Below are 27,358 nucleotides of genomic sequence, written 5' to 3'. Positions count from 1 at the left end.
AGGACAGGATCATACCAGGTCAGACAGAGAACAGGGAGTAATACTGACAGGATCATACCAGGTCAGATAGAGAACAGGGAGTAATACCGACAGGGTCATACCAGGTCAGATAGAGAACAGGGAGTAATACTGACAGGATCATACCAGGTCAGATAGAGAACAGGGAGTAATTAGGACAGGATCATACCAGGTCAGATAGAGAACAGGGAGTAATACTGACAGGATCATACCAGGTCAGATAGAGAACAGGGAGTAATACTGACAGACAGAGGGGGGGGTGTTTATGTATGTGTGGATGTGTCAAATCAAATGTTATTTATCACATGCCGAATACAACTACTGTAAACTTTAGAGTGAAATGCTTACCAGCGATGCAGTGTGTGTTTGTGTGTGTTAGTGATGTACGGGTCAGCTGTTTTTTCACCCGCACCTATTAATAACCCATCCACAACCGACCCTAACCCACAAATATTGAAAATGCGCAGTGCAGGCAGAGATGGCAGAGCAATTTTTTTGACAGGCCTTTTAGATAGGCTTATGTTCCTGCTTATAATTTCCAACATTTTGGTAGGCTACTTGTCCGTCAACTTATAATTAGATACATGCAGCTTCTCTTCTGTCATTACTTGTTGCCCTAGAATTAAGCAGTAAGGCATGAGTGGGTGTGGTATATGGCCAGTATACCACGGCTAAGGGCTGTTCTTAAGCACAATGCATTGCGGAGTGCCTTGAAACAGCCCTTAGCCGTGGTATACTGGCCATATACCACAAACCCCCAAGGTGCCTTATTGCTATTATAAACTGGTTACCAAAGTAATTAGAGCAGTAAAAATACATGTTTTGTCATACGGTCTGATATACCATGGCTGTTAGCCAATCAGCATTCAGGGCTCGAACCACTCAGTTTATAAAACTAAATAAACCCTTGTTCACCAAACTAATGTAATGAATCAGTAGAATGAATGCTTCAATCTAGTTGACGTCAGTAAAGTTCTTTCTCTTGGGCAGCAAAGACATTTAGGGACCGGGAAGAAAATGCAATAGGAAATGGCGGCGGAAGAAATGGCAGCAGTTTTACGGACGCCCAACCAATTGTGCTATTATGTGGGTTTGTACATACAACTTATTTTGTACATAATGTTTCTGCAACCGTATCTTACGGCAGAAAAGAGCTTCTGGATATCAGGACAGTGATCATTCACCTCGGATTAGACAAAGATTTTTTCAACAACAAGCAAGACTCACATGATATTCTCCAAACACCCGGCAGGGCCGACATCCCAGTTATTCGCAAGAGGAAGCAACGCAGGTACAGAGGATGAAGAGCCGGATGCCTCGTCAGGACCCGCGGAAGGCGAGTAGTTACCGTAAATATTACTCGCCAACGTGCAATCATTGGACAATAAACTAGACCAGGTACAATCACGAATATCCTACCAACGGGACATCAAAAACTGTAATATCTTATGTTTCTCGGAATCGTGGCTGAATGACAACATGGAAATTCAGCTAGCGGGATATATGCTGCACCGGCAGGGAAGTCTCTAGATTTTGCTCGCCTGAAGTAGAGTATATTGTCATAAATTCCAGGCCACACCACTTGCCTAGAGAGTTATCAGCTATACTTTCGTGGCTGTTTTTTACCACCACAAACAAATGCTCGCACTAAGACCGCACTCAGTCAGCTGTATAAGGAAATAAGCAAACAGGAAACAACTCACCCAGAGGCGGCACTCCTAGTGGCCGGAGACGTTAATGCAGGGAAACTTAAATCAGTTCTACCAAATCTCTATCAACATGCTAAATGTGCAACCAGAGGGAAAAAATTCTAGATCACCTGTACCACACACAGAGACGCGTACAAAGCTCTCCCTCGTCCTTCACTTGGTAAATCCGACTACAACTCTATCCTCCTGATTCCTGCTTACAAGCAAAAATGAAAGCATGAAGCACCAGTGACTCAGTCTATTAAAAGTGGTCAGATGAAGCAGATGCTGAGCTACAGGACTGTTTTGCTATCACAGACCCCTATCATAGACTGTTCTCTCTACTACCGCATGGCAAGCGGTACCGGAGTGCCAATTCTAGGACAAAAAGGCTTCTCAACAGTTTTTACCCCCAAGCCATTAGACTCCTGAACAGGTAACCAAATGGTTACCCGGACTATGTGCCCCCCCAACCCCTCTTTTACGCTGCTGCTACTTTCTGTTTATCATATATGCATAGTCACTTTAACTATACATTCACGTACATACTACCTCAATTGGCCCGGCCAACCAGTGCTCCTGCACTACATTGAGAAAAAAAAAAAAAGTCCATATGCGTTGATTCAAGAATGAAGTAGACAAAATCTAATGTAAGTATTGCAAGAAATGATCTTATAGGCCAGTAGAGAAGAAAATAATTTCAGTTTTGCGCTGCACTCAATATAAGCAGTGGCCTGAAGATTGAAATGGGACATGACACTTTCTAGCGGACCAAACTAATGCACAGTACACTGTGGCCTGAGCCAGTTATCACTTTTGTTTTCTATTCTTTTTAAAAACGTTTTAAAAAAGATTTTCAGTGCAATATCTCCAAATGACGTCAGTTTGACCGGTTTTAAGGGAATTAAAAGCTGTGAAAACTACCCAACATGTTTACGATAGGATTTCAGTTCGGCTTGGATGCATATTTTATGTGGTTGAAATACTATCAGCTTTTATGATGCTGATAGATATCACCTTTACATACGGTCCCTAACCGCACATTCATTCTCTCAAGAATGCTTAAAGAAATACATAAATATTTCTCCACTCCTGTTCCCGAGGCAAAATGTACATTTGGTAAATTATTTTACTGCAAGAAATACTTCATTTCAGTAGGATTACATAATTAGGCTACAGACCTACAGTCAGTGTCCAGATTTCAGGCTACTATCCCATTAAACCATCTATCTGAACAGTAGCTGACAGTAGTGCTTAATTTTACGTTGGTTGGGTTTCGGTTAGACTATAAAAAAAGAATCATGATTTCCGTTTCGATATTTTTGCATTGTGAAATGATGACATTACAATGACTTTAGAGCTTTGTAACAGAAATTGCAAAACTAAAAATAGTGACCATTCAATTGCCAAAACATAGAAAATATCCCATTGTCTCTGTCAGGTCCTCATTGGGTAGACCAGTGGTTCACAACCAGGGACACTCCCGTAGGATCCCTCGGGGTACATGGCCTATCCACAGGGCGTACTTGAGTAGACTCATGAGACCATAGGTCTACAGGTAAAATGCACATGAGGGGGTACTTCAGGGGTACTCCTGGCAGAGAGAAATTCAGTTGGTGGTAGACTAACCCGAAAAAGGTTGGGAAACACTGGGTAGATATCAATAGAAACATTTAAAATTACTATGAAAGGAAATATTTCAGTTGTGTATACTACTTCATTTGTATTTTATTGTATTATTTTCCATTCCTTTAAGTCATGATCTCATCTCTGCTCAGGCAGTAGCAGTCAGCCAGCCAGACCATCTAACGTTATCTCTGTTCTCCCCATACTGTCTTTAGTCATACTATTTAGCTAGCCTGCTTAAATATGCTGTAGAGCTGTCTAAAAAAATCGTTTCACTAGTTCTTCAAAGTAGATAAGTTATACTTTCACAAACGGTCTCTGTCCCTCTCATCGTTGTGTAGATTCCTCTCTCATGCAGTCTTTGTGTACCTAACCTAACGAAGCAGGCATGTCTCTGCCTTAACAAAGGCGGGAAGGCAGGAGAAAAGCTTCAGTCCAAAATAAGCCCGTAGAAAGGAATGGGGCTTACTTTGGACAGATTTTGGCAAGAGTGAAACCTCTCGCGTCACCTCTTCCACTCTGATCAGTCTCTTTCGGAGGCAGAAAAAAACACACAATGGATTATGGTCATTGTAGTTAATTACCACATTTCTGCACTGAACTAGGTTGAATATTTGCTTAATGAAAACTACAACTTCCTTCAGCCCAGCGTCCCACAGTTATTGACTTGATTTCTCTCCTGAATTATTTGATTTCTCTCTAGAGAAACGTTGCGTTGGGCTCAAAAATAACTAAACTAAATTAAATTCAAGTAATTGAACCGATGTCGGTCAATTTGTTGTTTATGCCTAATAACAGAGGTAAAAAAACGAATTGTCAGTTAAATCGCTCAGCACTACCGGCACTGCCATCATCCTCCTTTACCACTTCCCCAAATCTTTACCAAACTTTAGGCTAATGTTCTTCTATGGTACTTTTTGCCTCAGTGGATCGACGTTAACTTTTTCTGCCCAGGTTCCCAAAAGCATTTGGCCACTGGCGTATATTTGGTCAGCGTACAGTTACGCCCTAAAGCTTAGGCTATGCACTAACACCAGATTATTTTTAAATATCTACATTTCACAAGGATGTTTTACGTGAGCGAACGAGCCCTGGTCAAAAGTAGGGCGCTATGTAGGGAATAGGGTGCCATTTGGTATGCCGCCAAAGCCATTTGTACAGTCACCATCCCATTATAACATGACTATTATCCAAGTGTATTGTTGAGGGGGGGCGCTGTAATAGCTTTCAATAGAGGACACACTATAATAGCTTTCTGGAGAAGACTACACTAATCCTACATCCCAAATGGCACCCTATTCAGCGCACTACTTTTAACCAGGGCCCATGTGGTCAAAGTAGAGCACTATGAAGGGAATACGGTGGCATTTGGGATGTAGCCACACTCTCTTCCTGGAGCCGTACAGCACAGGAGCACTTTGCATCCTGGTCATTAAGCCTAGCAGACGCTATTATGGAAACGCACACAATAAGTGCATTCAGCAGAGGAAGGTGAAACGACCACGTAACACGATCATCTTAAGTGGAACCTTCAAAATTATGTGTTAGAAGCCGCCATAGTACTACACTGTTATCACAAGTCAGACAATTGTTTCCAAAATGTGACATAATATGTCATTCCTACAACTATCCATATCTACAAACAGTCCAGGGTTCAAATACTTCAATCATCTCTCCCAATACTTGGAGCGTTTGTTTCAGTCTGCCTGGAGTGCCAGATGGATTGGCAGTTTTGGGACTTTCCTATTGGTTTATTAAGCCAGGCAAGCTTATAACCCAACCTGCCAATACATTTTCCTCAACACGTGCTCCACAGGCCACGGCCATTAAAATAACACTGGGGAGCTGCGAAAATCTGCTTCTGAGGAGCAAATGTGGTGCTGGGGTGGCTCTACTGTAGTGTAGCATCCCTGTGTTGTATTTGAATGAGATCAGTAGAATAGCTGTAACGTAACAAAATGTGGTGCTGGGGTGGCTCTACTGTAGTGTAGCCTCCCTGTGTTGTATTTGAATGAGATCAGTAGAATAGCTGTAACGTAACAAAATGTGGAAAAAGTCAAGGAGGTTTGAATACTTTCCAAATGCACTCTGTGTATGTGTCATTCAAGGATTTTGTTTATTTGTACTATTTCCTACATTGTAGAATAATACTGAAGACGTCAAAACTATTAAATAACACATTTGGAATCATGTAGTAACCAAAAAAAAGTGTTAAATAATATCAAAAATATATTTTATATTTGAGATTCTTCAAATAGCCACTCTTTGCCTTGATGACAGCTTTGCATACTTTTGGAATTCTCTCAATCAGCTTCACCTGGAATGCTTTTCCAACAGTCTTGAAGGAGTTTCCACATATGCTGAGCACTTGTTGGCTGCTTTTCCTTCACTCTGCCGTACTACTCATCCCAAACCATCTCAATTTGGTTGAGGTCAGGGAATTGTGGAGGCCAGGTTATCTGATACAGCAGGTCATCACTCTCCTCCTTGGTAAAATAGCCCTTACACAGTCTGGAGGTGTGTTGGGTCATTGTACTGTTGAAAAACAAATGATAGTCCCACTATAGGCGCAAACCAGAAGGGATGGTGTATCGCTGCAGAATGCTGTGGAAGCCATGCAGGTTAAGTGTTCCCTGAATTCTAAATAAATCACAGACAGTGATAGCACCCCCACACCATGATACCCCCTCCTCCATGCTTCACGGTGGGAAATATACATGCGGAGATCATCCGTTCACCGACACCGCGTCTCACAAAGACACAGAGGTTGGAACTAAAAATCTCCAAATTGGATTCATCAGACCAAAAGACACATTCCACCGGTCTAATGTCCATTGCTCGTGTTTCTTGGCCCAACCAAGTCTCTTCTTCTTATTGGTGTCCTTTAGTAGTGGTTTCTTTGCAGCAATTCAACCATGAAGGCCTGATTCACACAGTCTCCACTGAACAGTTGATGTTGAGATGTGTCTGTTATTTGAACTCTGTGAAGCATTTATTTGGGCTGCAATTTCTGAGGCCGGTAACTCTAATGAACTTATCCTCTGCAGCAGAGGTAGCTCTGGGTCTTCCACTCCTGTGGCGGTCCTCATGAGAGCCTGTTTCATCATAGCGCTTGATGGTTTTTCCGACTGCACTTTCAAAGTTCTTGAAATGTTCCACATTGACTGACCTTCATGTCTTAAAGTAATGATGGACTGTCATTTCTCTTTGCCTATTTGAGCTGTTCATGCCATAATATGGAATTGGTATTTTACCAAATAGGGCTATCTTCTGTATACCCCCCTACCTTGGCACAACACAACTGATTGTCTCAAACAAATTAAGGAAAGAAATTCCACAAATTAACTTTTAAGAAGGCACACCTGTTAATTGAAATGCATTACAGGTGACTACCTCATGAAGATGGTTGAGAGAATGCCAAGAGTGTGCAAAGTTTTCATCAAGGCAAAGGGTGGCTATTTGAAGAATCTCAAATATTTTGATTTGCTTAACACTTTTCTGATTACTACATGATTTCATGTGTGTTATTTCATAGTTTTGATGTCTTCACTATTATTCTACAATGTAGAAAATAGTAAAAATACAGAAAAAAACACTTCAATGAGTAGGTGTGTCCAAACTTTTGACCAGTAATATATATATATATATACATATATATACGCATACATACATACATACACCATGAAACCCATAGACAAGAGTGCCATCTAGTGTCATTCCTACAGTCACACTCACTTTCTGTACCTCTGCATGATGTCTAGGGTCTGACCAAACACACCAAACACACACTTACCTCTGTTTGTTCTGAGGCAGGGCCTTGGCGTCCACCATAAACATCTTGGACACAAACACAATGACAGGGGCTGTGTCATCACTGGAACACTGCATGAAGGCTGGGGACACACAGGACAAGGTTACTGAGCATATAGTTAGAATTCAATAAGAGAACCAAGTACCACAGTATACAGAAATCACAGCATAGGCTCTGTGTAAAATATAGGATTTAACAGTTTGACTAAATAATATTCCATTCTTGCTTAAATGTGCCTTTAAAACGAAGAAAGTCTGTGTTCTCAACAGAGATACTGTATTACTCCTTACCCACCCAGATACTATAGAGGTTGTCATGAACATGTTCAAACATTGCCTCTCGTTTTAGACAAGCTCTAAAGGCACCTAGGACATGTTCAGTAGTGCACACCGTAACAAAAACATGTGTTTCTTATTGGACTTATTTAGGTAGAACCCTACCCATTTTGGACCATTTAGCTTCTGTTTGTTTCCAAGTGAAGACACCAAACAGCTTCCCTGGCAATTTATTGATATATGAATATCATTGATTATCCATTAAACAAGGTAGTCAAATCTGGAGGTACTGTGATCAGTACTACCTGAATGTATACATTTTAAATATTTTGTTAAAAACATTTCCTCTGTTTCGTGCATTAAAAGCAACTGATCTCGTTAACATGAGGTGAGAGCTGGAAAGAGACAAGCCCTGCCAACTCGCCTCTCCATAGCCAGGCGGTCTGGGAAAGAAGAAATCCTTGAACTGGGGCTGTGTGGAGGGAGGAAAGGATTAGCAGGTCTGCTAAACTAACACCTTTACAGGATACAGAAATGCCTTCGTAAAAGCAGAACATGCCAGGTGGGCTTTGGAAGAGCTCACACACATCATCTTCCCCCACACACTGAACCACCTACATACAGCAGACCAAGACAACTTTTCTGCAACTGCAGAGTGTGTGTGTCTCACCGGTCTTCAGCTCCTGGGTCTGCAGGGGTAGTGAGTGGAACCTGCGTGCTCCCACACTCATCAGTCTCTCTATTCTCTCAGAGGTCATGTCCAACGGACTGGGCAGCTTATCACACACCATGACTGGGGCACAGGGTTAAGGAAGCGCGCGCACACACACACACACACACACACACACACACACACACACACACACACACACACACACACACACACACACACACACACACACACACACACACAGACACCTCACACAGACACCTCACACAGACACCTCACACACATCCAGAGGTAGGATACACAGTACAGCCTGTGAGATGGGGAGCCACTGGCTGCAGATGGCAGAGAGGAGGACTTTGGGGTCGGAGTGACGCAAGTCTCTGGTCATCACCTTAACACCTAGTGACATCATCATCTTCTCTATCTTCTCCTTGTCTCTGAGAGGAGAGCGAGCACACATACATCATCATTCACATCTCAAAAGCACTCCATCTTCATACAAACTTCAACATTGAACAAAGGTGCTGCAAGGAACCATAACAGCATAGAGACAGAGATCACATGTTCAGAGATCCCTTACCGTCTGGTAACAACAGCATCATATAAACTCCATATGTTGTCCAGGACGAGCTGAACAAACAGAGGCTTCTTTCCTTTGGCCTGGAGAGAGGGAAGAGAGAAATACAGGAAGAGGAAGAAAGAGTGAGAAAATGGATCTTTCAGAAACAGTCAAACCATTGCTAGTTCTTATCTAGATGGAGAATCATTGATTGGATTTATGCACTATTTTCTTCACTATGGTTGCATCCCAAATGGCACCCTACCCTGTATATAGTGCACTACAGACATGGTGTACTGGCGTTAATAGCTGGCTGTTCCAACAAATAGGCTGCAGTGTGGGATTATGAAAGCCCTGAAGAGGCACACACAGTGCTGTCTTCTCACCAAGCACACACACCAAAGTGCATAGGCGCACACAGTCATGTACGCACACACACACCAGCGCATAGGTCAACCCGTCCAGTCTCTCAGCTCCAGTACTGTAAAACGACTCGCTTTCTAAAAGTGCTCCAATCCAAATATGACCCTGTGTCACCGAATGTAGAACAAGAGCTGAAATATATAATACGGAGTCAAACCTCCATAGCACTCAAAGCAAGCATTCTATTCCCTATGGGCCCTGGTCAAAAGTACTGCACTATAAAGGGAGTATGGTGCCTTCATCTCTCAGAGGGCTGGCTACTGGCTACACTAAAAGCTCTATTATCCACTTTCTATGGACTGAAAATCAATAGGAAAGACTGAAGGTTGGACTGTGTGTGTGTGTGTGTGTGTCTTGATGAGTCTACTCTGTTCTATAGTGGAGGAAAGATTATATTGATCCGTCTAATGACTGATTAGATATTTGAACAGTCTGAGAATGTGACGGTCTGTGTGTAATGCATGTTCATTATGGTATGAACATGGTTTCTTTGGGAAATTGTGCTGCCCTCTCCATACAGTCTACTAGCTAGCGCTGAAGGCTAACGGCTAATGCAGCCAGAAGGGTCAGAAGCTAGTGTGGTTCTGAGTGGGAGTCTGCAACAGAGTAGCTTTAGTAGTATAACGTGGAACCCATTAGCACCATACAGCTGCAACACTCAGTCCGTGGGCCTGTCCAAATACCCATACTTGTGTTTTTAATAGTACTCTGATTGGGTATGCAAAAACAGAACATTTTATAGCATGTGAAATTTTGAAAACTTAGTATGATTTAAATGCCAGGATGTCGTACTCATTTCATGGAGAAGAATTGGCTGCACAGTATTGAGGAGCAGAATGCTCCTTTCAGACCCACGTGTGTTTGACAACAGCTGATCATCAGAGAAGATGACAAAAATGAACAAATGGTAGGGAACAAACCAATTGTGCATCACATGAAGCCTTCTCAGTATGATGAGCCTAGTATGTTGATATTTGTTGCTTACTGCATACGTTTTTACTAAACATTACGTTCTTAATAGTATGTGGTATGATTAGCACAGAGTAGGAAGTTTTAGTAAGTAGAAGGCAGATTTTGGACACAGCTACTGTCCCAAATTCCCTATATAGTGCACTACTGTTGCGCACTGTGGGCCTTGGTCAAAAGTAGTGGACTATAAAGGGAATAGGGTGGTATTTGGGAAGCAACACTTAGTATTCATTACTGTGGTAGAACGTTAGCAGTGGTCTTACGTGAGCTCCCTTCATGATCTTCTTGGCTTTAGCGTTGAGGTAGAAGTCTCCCCAGAGGGTCTTCAGGAGCACCTCAGCCCTGATGCCCATCCTCTGGCTGTGGATCTGGGCAAACTGCTGGATACTACAAGAAAACACACAAAGCTGCTAACGCTGGAAAATACCAACGACAGGAAAGCTAAACACCACAGTGATTGATATTTCCTCTCCATTATGCTTCAGCCTCTTTGTTCTGGGTTGTAGTTTGACAGAGGCCTTCACTGACAATAGCCTGCACTGAACATTTGAAATCTACGCATGTTTGTAATTCTCAGTGATGTGTTGAGTTGTCAAAACAGAGCTTTTTAGGCAAGAAAAGAGCAATGCGTCACTTGAATGGGTGTCGGTCAACACCGCTTGTACAACACCTGGCTTCCACTGAATAACAGTGACATCATTGGTTATTTTCATCGATCCTAGAGCCACAGCTGCCCTCAAAACAAGGTATCTGTGTCCTTGTGTACACACCTGTATAAAACAGACACACTAATGACATACAATGACTATAATGCATACAGTCTAGTCTGTCTGTAGTAGTTACTATGTGACTGCTCTGTAGCATGGGGGAGAACATTAAACACCTTGCTAGCAGAGCACTGACCTGATTTGAGGGACATAGGAATGTGCAGGCTGGTTGGGATGAAATATCATTACATTGGGTTTGAGATGTTTTGACTGTTATGTGAACAAGAGCTAAAGTGTTCTTCCTACTCAGCTGGTTATTTAGAATTCTACATCAATTGCAGTCATGCAGAATTATACCCTCAGTTCCTTCTCTGAAAGCTTAGGCAAAAGTCCCACCTAGTGGACATTTCAACAATAACCAAATACCTGACCAACTCCCAAGACACGTATTGATGGCCCCACATACAGCGCATTCGGAAAGATTCAGACAGATTGTTTTTTTTCACATTTTGTTACGTTGCAGCCTTATTCTAAAATGTATTTAAAAAATTACAATTCTCATTAATCTACACACAATACCCCATAATGTCAAAGTGAAAACAGGTTTTTAGAAATTTGTGGAAATGTATAAAAAAAAATTCAACTGAAGTACCTTATTTATATAAGTATTCAGACCCTTAACTATGAGACTCGAAATTAAGCTCAGATGCATCCTGTTTCCATTGATCCTCCTTGAGATGTTTCTACAACTTGATTGGAGTCCACCTGTGGTAAATTCAATTGATTGGACATGATTTGGAACGGCACACACCTGTCTATATAAGGTCCCACAGTTGACAGTGCATGTCAGAGTAAAAACCAGGACATGTGGTCGAAGGAATTGTCCGTAGAGCTCCGAGACAGGATTGTGTCGAGGCATAGATCTGTGGAAGGTCCCCAAGCGTGCTGGGGCCCCAAGAACACAGTGGTCTCCATCATTCTTAAATGGAAGAAGTTTGGAACCACCAAGACTCTTCCTAGAGCTGGCCGCACGGCCAAACTGAGTAATTGGGGGAGAAGAGCCTTGGTCAGGGAGGTGACCAAGAACCCAATGGTCACTCTGACATAGCTAGAGTTCATGGGGATGGGAGAACCTTCCAGATGGACAACCATCTCTGCAGCACTCCATCAATCAGACCTTTACGGTGGAGTGGCCAGACGGAAGCCACTCCACAGTAAGAGGCACATGACAGCCCGCTTGGAGTTCCCCAAAAGGCACCTAAATGACTCTCAGACCATAAACAAGATTCTCTGATGTAACCAAGATTAAACTCTTTGGCTTGAATGCCAAGCATCACATCTGGAGGAAACCTGGCACCATCCCTATGGTGAAGCATGGGGGTGGCAGAATCATGCTGTGGGGATGTCAGGATTAAAGTAAAGATGAACAGAGAAAAGTACAGAGAGATCATTGATGAAAACCTGCTCCAGAGCGCTCAGTACCTCAGACTGGGGCGAAGGTTCAACTTCCAACAGGACAAACGACCCTAAGCACACAGCCAAGCCAACACAGGAGTGGCTTCGGGACAAGTCTCTGAATGTCCTTGAGTGGCCCAGCTGCCAAAGGTGCTTCAACAAAGTACCGAGTAAAGGGTCTGAACACTTATGTAAATTTGATGTTTTTTTATTTTTTGCTAAATAAATGCCCTTCTGAACAGACGCCCAAGACCTTAAGAGGACCAGGGTCATATTCACTAGGAACCAAACAGGAGCAAATATGCCCAAAAGGGGAGCGACTACCCCCTGAACATGTCCAATAACAAACGCTGTTTTTTTTTGTTCAGTTGCAAAACGTTTTGCTACGGTGTGCACTAATGCATATAACCCAGGACACACCTGAAGCCCCATCCGTCTATGGCACTGGCAAAGACCACATTCCCCTGGTCTGGAGAGAAGTAGAGCTGGGAGTCATCCGAATCCTCTAGCCCGGCGCTCCAGTCGTACACCTGCTCTGACCCGGGACACTCAGCAGGCTCGCTGTCCCCCTCCTCCTTATCTTCCTCCGCCCGCTCCTCTTTCACCGCGCGCTCCTCCAGCACTTTGGAGGTAAACAGAGAGCCTGTCACTGCATTCACCTGTGAGGAGGGAAAAGGGACTTTGTTAGAATATAGTCCACTTCTGTATTAAGAATCATATACGTTCCAGAACATGTCTCTGCTATAACCGATTCCTTAACCGAAAACAGTACATTCAGTTCAGTTCGATTCAACTTACCCTCAGGGGTAATTAATGGTGTACTACTTATATGGCAGGTATACTGTTTCTTTCTTGTGTTTTCTGACACTTTTCTTTAGAGGTCTGGGACTCACCTGTTCTAGAATCTTCTGCAGGTGTGTGTAGGCTTCCTGAGAGGTGAGCTTCAGCTCCATGATGAGCCGGTCAATCTTGTTGATAACCAGCACAGGCCTGATGTTCTCCAGCCACGCCTGACGCAGCACTGCTTGGGTCTACGGATGGATGGGCGGACACACACAGAAACTGATACTGAGTAAAGGGCCAAGTCTCACGTCAACAAAGACAAAACAAAAATGCCATGAAGTTGAGAAAGTAGAGTGACAAATATATTTCATATTAGATTCCAAAACAATGACAGGGATTTTCTGCAATTGAAATCCTTGCACAGGCCACCTAAGCCTTTTTCAGGTCGCCTAAGTCCAAAACAGCATATAAAAAATGTTTTATATATATATTTTTTTTAATACATTTTCGGGATGAAAAAACACTGTGTAAACTTAAACATCTAAAGCCAGATATAAAGTATGTAGAGATCTTTTTTTAAATAATATAATCTTTGAGAACTAACAATCATCCAAATAAAAGCTAGACAGTAAGGGAGAAAATTCCCAAAACAATAAATTAGGAGGTCTTGAAAAACACAGCAAAACACATGGACTTGCAGGAAATTAGCTTTAAAACTGCCACATTTTCTCTCAGCTCCATGGTAGAATATGTAGAATCTCAGGAAATGAATTTTAAAACTGCCACATTTCTCTCAGCTCCATTGCTAAATGAGTAGAATTGCTGGAAATTAGCTTAAACTGCAGAAAATACATTTCAGCTCTATCGAGAAATGTGTAGAATTTAAGGAAATTGGCTTAAAAATGAAAAAGTAAAAACCCTGAATGATAAAGTGTGGGTGAGCTTGGTGCCCCACTTCCATGAAACTATTTAATGAAACATTATTTAATGCAGAACCAGTGGAGAACAGGTAGTTATTTATTTAACTCGGCAAGTCAGTTAAGAACAAATTCTTATTTACAATGATGGCCTACCCCGGACGACACTGGGCCAATTGTGTACTGCCCTATGGGACTCCTAATCACAGCTGGTTGTGATACAGCCTGGAATCGAACCAGGGTCTGTAGTGACACCTCTAGCACTGAGATGCAGTGCCTTAGACCACTGCGCCACTCGGGAGCCCCAAGGCTATAACCTAAGTACGTATGTGTCCAAAATCCCACTATTCACTAAATAGTGCACTACTTTTGACCAGGGCCCTAGAAATGAAATAGGGTGCCATTTGGCATTGACTGTAATTGCCTTACCTGTGGACAAACTCCCTCCACAGCATCTACGATGACAATGGCCCCATCACATAGTCTGACGGCGGTGGACACCTCAGACGAAAAGTCCACATGGCCCGGAGAGTCAATCAAGTTTATCAGGTAGTCCTTCTCCCCTGAGACAGACACACACACACACAAGACAGACAGACACACAGGCAGGCACATACACACGCATGGGTCAATTAGATGGAGACAAGTGGTCTGCCTCACAACAGGTCTCAACGTATCCAAGTCAACATGTTCCTACTGTGGTGTCTTACCAGCAGCATAGTGCAGTGAGATAGCGCTGGACTTCATCGTGATCCCTCGGATCTGCTCATCCTCCCGGCTGTCCAGGTACCTCAGCTAATACATAAACAACATCAGAACACAGATGTATACATGACCATATCACAGATCAATGTGTAGATCAGGGACAGACAACTAGATTAGTCTGGCTACTGTAGTATGACAAGGATAATACCACTACAGATGATTGAGATCAAGTCATACTAACCTTTCCGGCTAAGCGACTTGATATAATGCCATTGCTGGCCACCAAGCTATCTGCCAGAGTTGTTTTGCCTGCAAAATAGATAGTGGTGGATATGAATGGAGTGTCACTACAAATGGTCATGCATGCAAACAACTGTCATCATGGCACTGTACAGTATTATCCCGTGCAACATTCTCAATAACCAAGTCAATAAACTGTAGTCAATGGAGCCTACCATGGTCCACGTGTGCCAGAATGCACAGGTTCCTGACGTTGGCAGGATTCTTCTGTAGTGCTTTGATCTTATCCAAACTGGTGTGTCCCATGTTTGACTGCGTTGGACTAGCTAATACACCAGGCGAGGAAACAAACTTTAGGAGATATCATCTAATAATGTCACTATTACCTACCTACCTAGCTACTGCTATAAATACTGATCAGTGCCAGTGCACTCAACACAGCAAAGTTAGTTAGTAAGACAACACCACACCTCCATTCTGAATGACAGCAATACAAAAGGTGCGTGATATGTAGCTGCACTTACAGTATTTTACAATATGCTGCACTCAGCTAAAAGAAACGTGGACAACAATGTTAGCGTTCAATACAAAGTAGTATATTACTATATATATGATTCATAACCTAAAATAAATGATCATATCATATAAGAAATCTCAATATTATGCGACAACAGTCACATAAAACACAAACGTGGACACAACTCACACACGTTGTTTACCCGGAACAATACGTAAAATGTTGACGCCGCTGTTTAAATGACGTAGAACGTTACGTCGCTACTAGGAAGCTCAGCGGTTGCTGGGGTAACATGCTGCTTCCATAGAAACAAAACTGCACACTAGCGCGAGCTGTCCACTGAGGTATAAAAGAACGGCGCTATCGGGCGGTGTTTGTGGTTTTGCAGGGGAAAGAGCCACGAAACACGCTATCCCCCCTTCAAAGACATGAAACGGCTATGCATATGTGAGATCTGCAGCTGTGGGTAAGGAGGACGTATTGATTTAGTCTAGTAAAAAGGTATGATGACATTCATGAGATTACCAGTGTTTCCACAAGTTTGTGTGTGAATAAATTATTTTCGTGCGTTAATTTAGGCTTGACTAACCAGTGAATTGACACGCCTATGCCAAGTAGTGCATGGAGTTGACATTAAAAGGGCAAATATTGTATTTATATTATTGACTGACATTCATTATGAATCACAGTTGTAAAAACTCTATCCAATCCATTTGGCATTACTTTAGCTACAAAACTAGAAATGCTGAAATTCTTAGAACGACCCATATGGCATGGTAAATCATCAGAAATTGACTGTCACAATAAAATGACTATTCAGTGGCAAAATAAATAGACACTTTTGCCATTTTGCCAAGTTGTCCAATGGTTAGTCATGGGAAAAAAATCTTTCCCAGAAAAATATTGTTGCACTAATGACCGACTGAATAAAAAGTATCCTAGATAGGTGCGAACATAGCTACGATTAGCTTTTTTGAATAGTCTAGCTGCATTTGTCATTTCACCAATACAAGGAGACTTGTCTGGCTTTATTTAGATCTGTAGGCCTATCATAACTCACAATGCTGTGTAGCTAGCTATGTCTCTGTCCTGAGTAAAGACAACGCCCCTGGTTACATAGAAAGTAGTGCATTTCTTATCGCCCTGAAACGATATCAGCCTATGCAAAATCCACAGCAATCATTGTGAAAATGTAGCCCATGATTTCTGACATTAGTATCCTATTGATTACAGTTGTCAGTTTATTCAAGTTGAGGTTTTTTTCTTCCACTCTTTATTTTACCCCCCAACTAAGTATAACTATGTTAACACAATACTCCAATGTAGGGTATTATCTTGTTTAGTTTATTATCATGTAGTTGTTGCACAATGTTTTCATAAGCCTTTCAAATAGGTCAGTGAACGCAATAATTTTTTTCTGATTCTGAGTCTGACCATGTGAATTAATTATGCTACTATGCCTGTTAAGCCACCATAGATGCAATAGAAATGCATGGCTGATACATCATATTGAGTTAAATGTCTGTTAATCTAAGATTAAATACAAGTCTGGCATTCTTTTGAAGAATTCACACCAAGCTCAGTCAGTACACATTCATTGCATTGCATAACCAGGTAGACAATTGCTCACACCCAGCCTGCTGGTTTCCGTTCTGCACTTAATTAAAGAAAGAGTTAAGATGACTAGTCTGTTATTTCATTCAGAGGAAGCTCTTTCTAAGTGTAGGGTGGCATGCCACGTACCTAGCCTAACTCACTGCCAGTCACCATAATTGCATTGTAAATGAATACCACACTCTATTGGTATTGTGTTCATTAGTCCACTGTTAATGCACGTCAGCACAGCTGTCAAGTTTAAGATAGAGCACTTTCAGTAAAATAACGTTTTGAACTTTGCCCTCTGTCTAGACGCCATCGCTGCCCCCACCGACCCACAGCTCTGTATGGAAAGCCCAATATGACATGTGTCCTGACAGAGTACACAGAGAAGTACCCCGCCTATGGAGGATACAACCCGCCCCAGAGCCTGAAACCAAAGCCTGTTAACCACGGTGACCGAGGGAGAATGGATGGAACTACTACATTCAAGTAAACGCCTTAGTCATGGATCACACCCTAATGAAACACCAATCCCTTTCAAGTACACTACTTTTGGCCAAGAATGCCACATAGGGCAGGGGACAAAAGTAGTGTACAACCAAATGTAAGGGAATAGGGTGCTATTTGAGACTGTCAATCTTCTGCTATTCAACCACTCTCATTTAATGCAAAGCCCTTTGAGGCACACACACACACACACACACACACACACACACACACACACACACACACACACACACACACGCACACCTCATGCAAGCCATGCAGTTGAGGGGATTTTGGAAAATGTACCTTTTTAAGTGGTCTCTAAAAGTCAAGCCGATTCCATTTTCAACAGTCAACCTCTTATGTATATATCACCAACTATATTAATTAGGAGTTATCCACAGAGGTCTCAATCCCAAAAGAATGAAAAAGACTGGTTACTCTCTCTCTCTCCCTAGGACTGACTTTATTCCCTACGTGGTGACTCGACGACCGGGGAAACAGCAGGCGAAGTACAAACCGAAACCTGGAGACATAGATCTGGGGACCACCTACAAACAGGACTACAGCCTTTATGAGGTCCAACCCTTCGCCCCTTCCAGACCCAGCGAGAGGGTACGCGCAACAGGGCACAAAATGGATACAGTGCCTACATACAAAGGTGAGCTATTCTGCGTTGTTTTATGACATATTACACATTTCTACAAGGGGTACCGCACAGTGATCCTTATTTTAGTATTATATAAGAAATATTGGCATTTAAAGTTAATACGTTGCAATTTCTATGGGATATTTTATACATCAAAATTACATCATAACAATAACAAATGCGCTCTATAAATAAACTATGGTTATTACCAAAACTAACACATACGACTCTTTTAATGTTTCAAGAGGATTTCCGACAGTGGGAGATGTGCAAGCGGGAGCTGAAGAAACCCGATCTGACCTACCACCCGCCAGACGCCAAGTTCGACGGCCACACCACCTTCCAGGACGACTTCCTCCCCCGAGGACTTGCCCCCAGAGAGAGCTTCAAACCTTCCAGTATCCCCAAAATGTCCGATACCCCCTTCGATGGGGTGACCAGTAACCAGCAGTGCTATGTGTCCCACCCTCTGGAGGCACGCTGGGTGAAGGCTCCAGAGCCCTATAAACCCAGTAGCCAGCCCCTACAAGACCTCACCACCAACCGAAGAGACTACCAGGGCCTGCCAGGACAGCTGCCCCAGAGCTATAAGCCTAACCCTGGAAAGGTAACGCTGTGTTTAATGACATCTCACTAGTCACAGACTATGTAATCGAGCATCTGATCAAATTACACATGATTTTAGTTCTGGGTTAACCCAGATTAATATCTCACTAACTCACTCCTCTTCACTTACCTTTTCTGGACAGTGATAACGTCAACTGGTATTTGATCATTAGTAGACAGTGGCTGATGATCTCTGGGTGGTAGCCTAGCGGTTAAGAGGTTGGGCCAGTAACCGAGCTGACTAGGTGAAATCTGTTGATGTGCCCTTGAGCAAGGCACTTACAAGAGCAATTAGGGTTAAGTTGCTCTGGATAAGAGCGTCTGCTAAATGACTAAAATGTAAAAGAATCTCTGTATTGAAGTGCAGATTCAAGATAGACGTGTAGTTTTGTTTGAATGTCCCATGTGTTTTTATTTACGATGTGATTATCTGGTGAGTTGATGTATGTTACTGAGGTGAAACCAAAGTCAAATGTCCATCTGAGGGTGAACAATAAACCTCTATTCCACTCTACTCTCTTCTAGGTGACGTCTGACGTTCCCTTTCAGAGCAGCACAGAGTTTAAGGAGCGTTTTCAGCAGTGGCCCGTGTCCCTGCCTCAGCTGCACAAGAGCCTGCAGTACGTCAGCCCCACAGAGCACATGGACATGAGCACCACGTCTGGTGCAGACTACGTCCAACACAACATCCAGCCCTTCATCTCTGCCAAGCCCTTCAATCGGCCCACCAAGTCATCAGCTCCCTTCCAGGTGGGGATGAGACAATACAGGCATTCGGAAAGTATTCAGATCTCTTGACTTTTTCCAGTCGTTACAGCCTTATTCTTAAGTGTATTAAATGTTTTTTTGCCCTCATTCTCCACACAATACCGCATAACGATGAATCAAAACAGGTTTTTAGAAATTTTGGCAAATGTCAGGTTCGATGGGGAGAGTCGCTGCAAAGCTATTTTCAGGTCTCTCCATGGGTTCAATCAGGTTCAAATCCAGGCTCTGGCTGGGCCACTCATTCAGAGACTTGTCCCGAAGCCACTCCTGCGTTGTCTTGGCTATGTTCTTAGGGTCGTTGTCCTGTTGGAAGGTGAACCTTTATCCCAGTGTGGGGTCCTGAGTGCTCTGGAGCAGGTTTTCTTCAAGGATCTCTGTACTTTGCTCCGTTCATCTTGCCCTTGATCCTGACTAGTCTTCCAGGGCCTGCCACTGAAAAACATCCCTACAGCATGATGTTGCCACCACCATGCTTCACCATAGGGATGGTGCCAGGTTTCCACCAGATGTGACGCTTGGCATTCAGGCCAAAGCATTCAATCTTGGTTTCATCAGACCAGAGAGTCCTTTAGGTGCCTTTTGGCAAACTCCAAGTGGGCTGCCTTTTTTACTGAGGAGTGACGTCCGTCTGTCAAATCTACCATAAAGGCCTAATTGGTGAAATGTCATTCTGTCAGAGTGATCTGAGGATGCACCTGAGCTCAATTTCAAGTATCCTAGCAAATGGTCTGAATATTTACAGTGCATTCGGAAAGTATTCAGACCCTTTGACTTTTTCCACATTTTGTTATATTACAGCCTTATTCTATTTAATCCATTTTAAAAACAAATCCTCATGAATCTACACATGATACCTCATAATGACAAAGTGAAAGCAGGTATTTAGATATTTTTGCTAATTTATAAAAACAAGTAAAATTAAAAATGTTCCATAAGTATTCAGACCTTTTGCTATGAGATTCAAAATTGAGCTCGGGTGCATCCTGTTTCCATTGATCATCCTTGAGATGTTTCTACAACTTGATTGGAGTCCACCTGTGGTAAATTCAATTGATTGGACATGATTTGGAAAGGCACACAGCTGTCTATATAAGGTCCCACAGTTGACAGTGCATGTCAGAGCAAAAACCAAGCCATAAGGTCGAAGGAATTGTCGGTAGAACTGCAAGACAGGATTGTGTCGAGGCACAGATCTGGGGAAGGGTACCAAAAAATGTCTGCAGCATTGAAGGTCCCCAAGAACACAGTGGTCTCCATCATTCTTAACTTCTTATGGCTGGGGGCAGTATTGAGTAGCTTGGATGAATAAGGTGCCCAGAGTAAACTCCCTGCTACTCAGTCCCAGAAGCTAAGATATGCATATTATTAGTATATTTGGATAGAAATTCTGAAGTTTCTAAAACTGGTTGAATGACGTCTGTGAGTATAACAGAACTCATATGGTAGGCAAAAACCTGAGAAAAAATCCAACCAGGAAGTGGGAAATCTGAGATTTGTCGTTTTTCAACTCATTCCCTATTGAAGATACAGTGGGATATTGGTCATGTTGCACTTCCTAAGGCTTCCACTAGATGTCAACAGTCTTTAGAAACTTGTTTGATGCTTCTACTGTGAAGTGGGGGCGAATGAGAGGGGAATGAGTCATGGCTCTGGCAGAGTGTCATGAGCTCGTGACGCTCGTTCACGTGAGAGCGAGCTCTGTTCCATTGCATTTCTGCAGACAAAGGAATTCTCCGGTTGAAACATTATTGAAGATTTATGTTGAAAACATCCTAAAGATTGATTCTATACATCGTTTGACATGTTTCTACGGACTGTAACGGAACTTTTTGACTTTTCGTCTGCTCCTAGTGAACGCGCGTCATGAATTTTGATTTGTTTACCAAACGCACTAACAAAAGGAGGTATTTGGACATAAATGATGGACATTATCGAACAAAACAAACATTTATTGTGGCACTGGGATTCCTGGGAGTGCATTCTGATGAAGATCATCAAAGGTAAGTGAATATTTATAATGCTATTTTTTTACTTCTGTTGACGACACAGCATGGCAGATATCTTTATGGTTGTTTTGGGCTCTGAGCGCCGTACTCAGATTATTGCATGGTTTGCTTTTTCGGTAAAGTTTTTTTGAAATCTGACACATCGGTTGCATTAAGGAGAAGTTTATCTAAAGTTCCATGTGTAACACTTGTATTTTCATCAACATTTATGATGAGTATTTCTGTAAATTGATGTGGCTCTCTGCAAAATCACCGGATGTCTTTGGAACTACTGAACATAACGCGCCAATGTATACTGAGATTTTTTTATATAAATATGAACTTTATCGAACAAAACATACATGTATTGTGTAACATGAAGTCCTATGAGTAATGATCTTCATCAAATGACAAAGGTTAGTGATTAATTTATCTCTATTTCTGCTTTTTGTGACTCCTCTCTTTGGCTGGAAAAATGGCTGCGTTTTTCTGTGAATAGACACTCACCTAACATAATCGTTTGTGGTGCTTTCGCTGTAAAGCCTATTTGAAATCGTACACTGTGGTGGGATTAACAAGAAGTGTATCTTTTAAAATGATTTCTGTTTTGAATTTGGCGCCCTGCACTTTCACTGGCTGTTGTCATATCGATCCCGTTAACGGGATCTCAGCCATAAGAAGTTTTAAATGGAAGAAGTTTGGAACCACTAAGACTCTTCCTAGAGCTGGCCGCCCAGCCAAACTGAGCAATCGGGTCAGAAGGGGCTTTGTCAGGGAGGTGTTATGTTTTTGATTTTATTTTGCTACTACCTGTATAGATGGTCATTCTGACAGAGCTCCAGAGTTCCTCTGTGGAGATGGGAGAACCTTCCAGAAGGACAACCATCTCTGCAGAACTCTACCAATCAGGCCTTTATGGTAGAGTGGACAGATTCTCTGCTGATGAAACCAAGATTTAACTCTTTGGCCTGAATGCCAAGCATCAAGTCTGGAGGACACCTGGCACCATCCCAAGCATGGTGGTTGCAGCATCATGCTGTGGGGATGTTTTTCAGCGGCAGGGACTGGGAGACTAGACAGGATTGAGGGAAAGATGAATGGAGCAAAGTACAGAGATCCTTGATGAAAACCTGTTCCAGAACACTCAGGACCTCCGACTGGGGCGACGGTTCAGCTTCCGACAGGACAATGACCCTAAGCACACAGCCAAGACAATGGAGTGGCTTCGGGACAAGTCTGAATGTCTTTGCAGCGACACTCCCCATCCAACCTGACAGAGCTTGAGAGGATCTGCAGAGAATAATGGGAGAAACTCCCCAGTTTATTTTATTAATTGATTTAACCTTTATTTAACTATGCAAGTCCGTTAAGAACGAATTCTTATTTACAGTGACAACCCGCTGTTCCCCGGTAGGCCAACTGCCTTGTTCAGGGGCAGAACGGAAGATTTTTACCTTGTCAGTTCAGGGATTCGATCCAGAAACCTTACTGGCCTAACACTCTAACCACTAGGCTACCTGCCACCGCAAATACACGTGTGCCGAGGTTGTAGCATCATACACAAGAAGACTAAATTCAACAAAGTACTGAGTAAAGTGTGTGAATACTTATGTAAATGTGATATTTCAGGTTTTTTGTTTTTACTTCTCTTTCCTTTGCCATTATGGGGTATTGTGATGTCATTATGGGGTATTGTGATGTCATTATGGGGTACTGTGATGTCATTATGGGGTATTGTGATGTCATTATGGGGTATTGTGATGCCATTATGGGGTATTATGTGTAGATTGATGAGGAAAAACATGTATTTAATCCATTTTAGAATAAGGATGGAACGTATATAGTTTTTGTTTTAAGTGACGGTCTGAATACTTTCCGAATGCACTACACCTGTTAATATATTGCTGGGCTGCTATATCGTTTAACGGTTATGTTGTTGTACTTATATGTATTGCCAGACTGATATCGTGTCTTACTGATGTCTATGTTCTGATGTTATATTATAGTTATGATGTTCACTAAAGTGTATGCTGTTAAATTCTTGGGAGATTATTTCAACAGCACATGAATATGATTGAATGCTTTATTACGTTCAAAACGGTGCGTTCTCCTGTAACCGGGTCAGTTGGGATTTTTTGGGGTATATTTATTGTAGCATCAAAATGAATGTTCCCACCCCACTACCTCCAGGTCTGCACCACCATGAGGGATGACTACCAGCCTTGGGTGGTCAAGAGACAAGCCATGATCAAGAAGCCTGAGGAGATGCAGAGAGCCACCGGACGGATGGACCACCTCACCACTTTCAAGGCAATTCAAGACTCTTCTGTTTCCATTGGCATGCCAGGGCAATTCTCAAATCACATCCTGCCTATAGAAAAATACTTTTGGGAGGAGCACGGGATCAGTTACATTGTGGCACCTATGGAGCTGTTTTAGGGGCTAAGTGCCCTGCGGAAGGACACAACAATAGGAGATACTATAGTTTCTACCATCTGAAATCACCGGCCAGTTCTCAGTGCCGCCTCCATGGAGTGCACTAGTTTTGGCCAGATATGGGTGGGTTTAGGGTGGGTGGGTGGGTTTAGGGTGTTCTTTGAGACTCTGCTCAATTATCTACACATATACACTGTTAGAAAAAAGTGTTTCAAGAGGGTTCTTCAGCAGTCCCCGTAGGAGTACCCTTTTTTTGGTTCCCGGTAGAACCCTTTTGGGTTCCATTTAGAATCTTCTGTGGAAAGGGTTCTTCAAAGGGTTATCCTATGGGCGTAGCCGAATAACTATTTTAGGTTCTAAATAGCACCTTTTTTCTAAGATTGTAGCAGAGCCCCTGTCTCTCTTTGGCTCTAGGCCACATTCTTATAAGCCATTATTTGAAATTCTATTCTATTTGATTGTATTCTATTATCCAGGCCCATTTTACACCCCACGAACTGCAGCCCAATGTGAGCTTCAAGCCAGCTCACGCCCCCATGAGGGCTGATGCCCCATTGGAGGGCGGCACCATGTACAGCACAGAGTTCACCCCCAAGAGGTAACACACACACAGTTACCCAGCAGAGATGCACACACACGCTGAGCATTTCGCTGCACTGTTTATACCTGCTGTAAACTGTATACGTGATGAATAACATTTGATTTTCATTTGACACACACACACAAAGTTAACCCACAAGCATTTAGTCTGGAGTCCCCTGGAATCAGCCGTTCCATCCCAGGAGGGACATCAAACAAAAGTGAAGCTGTTTTACTACCTGAATGAAATGAATGACTGATGTAAATCTGAATCACTTTTAGAACCTCAAGCTTAATAAGTGCTAGTGTTGTGATTTGTGGATTATTATGATGTGCTGAAGTTGCAGCAAGATTATTTTCCACAAGCGAACAATAAAGGTATTGTATAGATAATTTTCTGGTATTTTATCGTATATCATTCAGGTAATGATATGATTTTGTGTTGTAGGATCAGCGTTTGTCCAGCTAGCTACGACTCCCTGCCGGGCTTCGTGTTTGAGGACAGCGACGACAGGGGACACAGGTTCTACAGGAAGTTGCCATCTAAGGACATGAACAAGATGGCCGCCGGCATGGCGGTGGCTGTGGTGTCATAACGTGTGACCAATTCTTTTAATCTTAAAAAGAGCGCGTGAAGGCAAAACTACTTTTGTTTGGTCTGTTCTGTTTTTCTTTTTTTTTTCCTACTACCTGTATAGTAAGTATCAATGATGTGATAATCAAATGGAAGCAACAATTATGAACAAACAGGCCATTATAAAATCAACTTCCTGTATTCTGGTTGATGGTTTCCATTGAATAGTTGGCTAATCTTTGTTTTACAAATATGCGAATCATTAGTAATTTAAACAAGCACTTCATTTCTTAATCAATTACTTATCCTTGTGTATCCATGTGCCAAATTATGCATAAAGTCACCAGTCATACATTTATTGAAATTCACAAACATAATGTAGAACTTTCATAGTCCAAAATAATTGTTCAAATTGCAAAAGACACACCGAAAACTTATAATTATAAAATTATAATCTTCCAGTTTAATTTAATTTGAAGGGGGACATTTTTGTTTTTTAACTAGAGTTTAGAAAAAAGCTATAGAAAAATAGTGGCCTCTTTATAATAAACATTGTTGGAAAAAAAGTTTCATATAAAATCACACTGACAGATTGAGTCTTATGGTCATTTTTGCTCAATGCTTTTAAACTAGGAACATGTCTCCCTCATTTTGTTTGGTAATACTCATTATAAACACACAATCAGGTGATCAAACTGTCTTTATTATCTTAGTATGTTGTCTTTCTAGAGCACTTAAAAGTTTTGTTCCAAAAACATCTTCATGACGTTTCTTCAATCCAGTTAGGATTCTACAAACAGTATCCATGTCAACCCCCAATGTTATGGTAACGTTATCGATATGTTGTTGTAAATATCAGTAGCATTGATTATTGTCAGTATGCGTTTGAGTGAGTGGCACTTGATAATGTATCTGCAAAACACATGACATGTCTCTACAAATCATTGGTGATTGCACATAAATGCATGAGAATAAAACCAGAAGGGAAAGGTATTCAACATACCTGTGATCCAACAACAGCAAGTGCTTATTAATATACTGTACGGTTTATATCCAGTCTTTTTAAACAGGCGTTAAGACAACTAAATAAGGTAAGAAAATAAAGTCCCACAAAATCTACATACTCTCAATATTGCACTTAAAAACACAGTATTTACAAGACATTTTACAATGCAGCACATTGGTTGGAAAACCAAAACAACACTAAAAAGGAACAGATCCCATTATTCAAACAGAGAAATATGACAGTCATGTTTTCTCTCGGGGCCCATCCTAAATGGCACCGTATTCCCTACATAGTGCACTACTTTTGACCAGTACTGCAGTATGTAGGGCAGTGGTGGTGGGCGGGGCCCGGATCATCATTATAGAAATGTGTACAATGCAAATGGACCACAAGCAAACAGAAAAATAGATTGAATTGGAAAATAACAATAAGTTCATACCTTGATTACATTGAGACACAATCACATATGTCTCTCTTGTTATTAGTGGGAATAGATTTTGGGCCGCCGTCCACCTGTTTCCGACCCCTGATGTAGGGAATATGATTGGGTGCCATTGGGAACACAACCCATACCTCTCTCGGTCACTGCAGGGCCTATTTATTCCAAACAGTGATCATTTCTGTGGACAATTATTATCTCACATAATACATACTACTGTATGCACTGTACTCTGATCAATATGTTTAAAATGTATGTACACATTGAATGTTAACTGTTATGGCAAATATGCAATATCCAATAAATCATTTTGAAACCGCTTTTCCTCCTCCTGTCTGACTAGTAGGTTCTAATGCAAATGGTTTGGTTCAGATTGTTGTTTTCTTATGTCAATGACGTTCCACTACAATCTGACATCCCTTTGCCTTCACACATGTCAATGGTCTTATAGGATTCTGCATCACACATCCAGACCAGTTCCTACTGTATACTGTATGTGCATGTACAGTCAGTGGTGTAAAGTACTTAAGTAAAAATACTTTGAAGTACTACTTAAGTAGTTTTTTTCTGTGTATCTGTACTTTACATGTACTTCACAACATTCCTAAAGAAAGTAATGTACTTTTTACTCCATACCATTTCCTTGACACTTAAAAGTACTTGTTACAATTTGAATGCTTAGCGGGACAGGAAAATGTTACAATACACGCACTTATCAAGACAACCTCCCTGGTCATCCCTACTGCCTCTGATTTGGCGGACTCACTAAACACAAATGCTTAGTTTGTAGATTATGTTTGAGTGTGTTTTTAAATAAAAAAAATAAGAAAATGGTGTCATCTGGTTTGCTTAATATAAGGAACTTGAA

At 41.9% G+C, this 27,358-nt stretch overlaps 2 protein-coding genes across 2 annotated transcripts in view; one reads left to right on the top strand and one right to left on the bottom strand.

Moving 5' to 3' along the window:
• efl1 (elongation factor like GTPase 1) overlaps positions 1-15,546 on the bottom strand; it is a 107,105-nt gene extending 91,559 nt beyond the window's left edge. The window contains exons 1-11 of the mRNA XM_055900043.1: positions 15,062-15,546; positions 14,848-14,915; positions 14,612-14,696; positions 14,331-14,464; positions 13,095-13,232; positions 12,622-12,860; positions 10,303-10,426; positions 8,669-8,748; positions 8,389-8,525; positions 8,089-8,211; positions 7,126-7,225 (exon numbers count right to left, since the gene is read on the bottom strand). Of these exons, the coding sequence (XP_055756018.1) occupies positions 7,126-7,225; positions 8,089-8,211; positions 8,389-8,525; positions 8,669-8,748; positions 10,303-10,426; positions 12,622-12,860; positions 13,095-13,232; positions 14,331-14,464; positions 14,612-14,696; positions 14,848-14,915; positions 15,062-15,152 (1,319 nt within the window). The 5' untranslated portion in view covers positions 15,153-15,546. The remainder of the gene's footprint in view (positions 1-7,125; positions 7,226-8,088; positions 8,212-8,388; positions 8,526-8,668; positions 8,749-10,302; positions 10,427-12,621; positions 12,861-13,094; positions 13,233-14,330; positions 14,465-14,611; positions 14,697-14,847; positions 14,916-15,061) is intronic.
• Positions 15,547-15,647: 101 nt separating this feature from the next.
• Positions 15,648-26,810, top strand: saxo2 (stabilizer of axonemal microtubules 2). Its single transcript, XM_055900042.1, has 8 exons — positions 15,648-15,829; positions 17,272-17,451; positions 17,907-18,109; positions 18,343-18,704; positions 19,229-19,453; positions 23,647-23,766; positions 24,369-24,490; positions 24,920-26,810. Exons 1-8 carry the CDS (start codon positions 15,792-15,794, stop codon positions 25,065-25,067), a joined length of 1,398 nt encoding a protein of 465 aa, XP_055756017.1. The 5' UTR covers positions 15,648-15,791; the 3' UTR covers positions 25,068-26,810.
• Positions 26,811-27,358: the final 548 nt, after the last annotated feature.

This window comes from Salvelinus fontinalis, chromosome 35 (assembly GCF_029448725.1).
Source record: "Salvelinus fontinalis isolate EN_2023a chromosome 35, ASM2944872v1, whole genome shotgun sequence".
NCBI classification, from domain to species: Eukaryota; Metazoa; Chordata; class Actinopteri; order Salmoniformes; family Salmonidae; genus Salvelinus; species Salvelinus fontinalis.
This window is presented reverse-complemented; position numbering and strand designations above follow the sequence as displayed.